The 3,201-nt window shown below is 47.0% G+C and overlaps 1 protein-coding gene across 1 annotated transcript; it reads right to left on the bottom strand.

The window, feature by feature from the left end:
• Positions 1 to 2,319: 2,319 nt before the first annotated feature.
• Positions 2,320 to 3,040, bottom strand: LOC117941032 (lecithin retinol acyltransferase-like; the record flags this gene model as incomplete). The annotated part of the gene is made up of 1 exon (XM_034866138.1): positions 2,320 to 3,040. A coding segment is annotated over exon 1 (555 nt), but the record flags the coding sequence as incomplete, so codon positions are not given.
• Between the last annotated feature and the right edge of the window lie 161 nt (positions 3,041 to 3,201).

The following is a 3,201-nucleotide window of genomic DNA, read 5'->3' as shown; positions in this document are numbered from 1 at the left end:
CCCCCCCCCCCCCCGGCGTGAAAATGTGGCGTCGCCTGCGTGAACGACGCCGCCGCGACCGGCATGCGCCGAAAAAGGGACAGTCTGCCCAAAAAGTGATCACAGCACCTCGTCACAGAAAGGTCGTTTCTGCCCCCACATGGGTTTTATGTGTCTTAAAGGGCCAGTACGACCCATAACATGCCACTTGCCAAAAAGTGAGCGCAGCACCTACAACGGGTTTAGAAGTGGGTTTCTCCCCTTAAAGTGATGTATATTTCAAACTTATTTTAAAGGGCCAGTACATAAATACAGACGCTTCTACACTTCTGCACTTGCAAAAACGTGATCATTGGGTTTTAACGTGTATTTCTGCTTCCAAATGACTTGATTTCAGTTTTATTTTATTGGTTATAGCCCACCAAGACATCTCAGGTGATGAAATGTGTTTTAAAGGGCCAGTACCACCCATAACATGCACTTCTGCTCTTGCCAAAAAGTGATCTCAGCTCCTACATTGGGTTTTAAAGTGTATTTCTCCCCTTCAAGGGAATTGATTTCACAGTTTTTTTTTTGTTTTCAAATGTGTTTTAAAGGGCCAGTACGACTCATAACATGCACTTCTGCCTTAGCCAAAAACTGATCGCAGCTCCACCATTAGGTTTAAAATTGTGTTTCTGCCTCAAAATTACTTGATTTCAATTTTATTTTATTGGTTATCGCCCACCAAGACATCTCAGCTGTTGAAATGTGTTTTAAAGGGCCAGTACGACCCATAACATGCACTCCTGCACTTGCCAAAAAGTGATCTGAGCTCCTACATTGGGTTTTAAAGTGTATTTCTCCCCTTAAAGTGACTTGATTTAACTGGTGAGGCGTCCATCTGAATACAGATTATATACATTATATAGATTATATACATTATATAGAGTATATACATTATATGGAGTATATAGAGTATATAGAGTATATAGAGTATAGAGATTATATATATATATATTATCTATATATATATATATATATATATAGAGATATAACCCACTCAGTGCTTTTTACTGTTAACCCTTGTGTTGTCTTACATGCAAGTTTGGTTTTTCTGGGTCTAAATTTCAAATTAAAAAACTATTTGGTCGTCTTTTTTCTACATTTTTGTCGCCTACTGATGTATTTGTCACTTTTCCTGATGTTTCTCTCACTTTTTTCCAAGTTTCGTGTCACTTTTACCGACGTAATAATCAATTTTTTCAGAGCTTTTGGACATTTCTGTTGTTTTTTTCCAACTTTTTTAAGCTTTTTTTTAGCATTCCTTTATCTTTTTTTTCCAATGTTATTACACGTTATTAAACCAAATGTAGTGAAAGTAGTGAACTGATCGTGTATTTTACTCGTTATGGGCGTCGTAGGGAACCATCTGCGTTATTTTTTTGACAAATTGGTTGAAACAAACCCAAATTTCTGTCATAGAAACTTGAAAATGGGTCAAATCTGAGCCGAGGACAGGGGGGGTTAGCACTTGCCAAAAAGTGATCGCAGCCCCAAACCTGTCCCTCAAAAGTGGTTTCTGCCTCAAAATGAATTTCGATGTCATGTGACCGATTACAGACCCCCCCCCCCCCCCCCCCGGGACGTTTTACCTTGTAAAATACATTTTAAAACCCCATTACGATGAAAATGCACCTTTTTTCTCAGAAATAGGCGACATTTTTCCACATGTGGTCCGACTCCTCTTCCCTAGAAGGCTATTGTATAAAGGGGGGCGCGGGGGGGCGGGGGGGGGGGGGGGGGGGGGGGGGGGGGGGGGGGGGGGGGGGGATCACCAGACGCCCCCGATACGATATCATCACAACACTTGTGTCACGATACAATTTTAAACATTTTGCAATGTTCTGATAGATATTTTCTGTACATTTTGTCACTTTTCCCGACGTAAAAATCTATTTTTTTCTGTGCTTTTTGACACTTTTGTTCTTTTTTGTTTCCACGTTTTTTGAAGCTTTTTTTTTGGGACATTTTTGCAAAATGAGACAAACTGACCAACCCAAATATACATATAATATGGAATAAAAGAGCCATTCCGCAGAGATAACATTGAAGAGATATGAACAACTTTCCTTTTGGGGACGTCATTAGAAATTGGGAAAAATTAGAAGTTGTAAAAAAAAAGTTATAAATCGCAGAATATTGAAATATGTTGAAAATCGCAATAATATCGTATCGTGGCGTAGGTATCGTGATGATATTGAACGAACGGGAGGCGTTTGGTGATTCCCCCCCCCAATGCAGTATTGTCACTGAACATATCGCGATACTGTGGCCGGCTTTTGGCGCGCGCGCCCTCACCTGGTCGGTCTGCAGGCTCTGCGCGGCCCCGTAGCGGCAGTGGGTGACGAAGTGCTCGCAGTTGTTCCACAGCAGGCTGTAGGACACGGCGCCGACCAGCCGCTCCGCGCGCACGGCCACCTCCTCCCCGGACAGCGCGCTCCCGACCACCACGCGGTCCATGGCGTTGAGCAGGATCCCGGCCCCGTACGCGAAGTCCTCCACGGAGTCCACGCGGACGGTGGCGCGCTTGGAGAGCACCCCGAGCAGCAGCCGCGTGTTCGTCACCATCACCTGGATCCTCCGCGCGTCCGCGGTCAGCGCGGGCAGGACGTCCGGGATGAGGTGCGCCACCCGGTTCTCGCCCAGGTAGATGCCGAAGTGGGTGAAGAGCGTGCGCGGGACTTCCAGCAGGTCCCCCCGCTGAAACTGGAGTGGAGGAGGAGGAGGGGGGGGCCCGGACTCCGGCCGGGACTCGTCCCGCTCTGCGCGGCCCCGCGGGGGCAGCAGGCTGGACAGCTTGACGTGGGCGAGGAGGAAGAGTTTCTCCAGGAGGAAGGTGAGCGTGTCCAGCATCACTGCGAGTTAAACCGTAACAACAGCAAATACCACGGAGAGAGGGAGCGCGCGCGAGAGAGAGAGAGAGAGAGTGCGAGAGAGAGAGAGGGAGAAAGAGAGAGAAACTACATAAAGAAGAGGGAGAAGTTGCGGTTCCGTCTCGTCCCGGTCCTCCCTTCCTCCTCTCTGCTGAGGCTCTCCTCCTTCAGGGAAATTTTGGAGACGGAGGGGAGGGAGGGAGGGGGAGGGCTGCGTGACGTCATGACTTTAGTGAGAGAGAGAGAGAGAGAGAGAGAGAGAGAGAGAGAGAGAGAGAGAGAGAGAGAGAGAGAGAGAGAGAGAGAG

Source organism: Etheostoma cragini, unplaced genomic scaffold (genome assembly GCF_013103735.1).
Source record: "Etheostoma cragini isolate CJK2018 unplaced genomic scaffold, CSU_Ecrag_1.0 ScbMSFa_4063, whole genome shotgun sequence".
Taxonomy (NCBI): Eukaryota; Metazoa; Chordata; class Actinopteri; order Perciformes; family Percidae; genus Etheostoma; species Etheostoma cragini.
The sequence above is the reverse complement of the archived record's forward strand: the minus strand, read 5'-3'. Positions and strand labels throughout refer to the sequence as shown.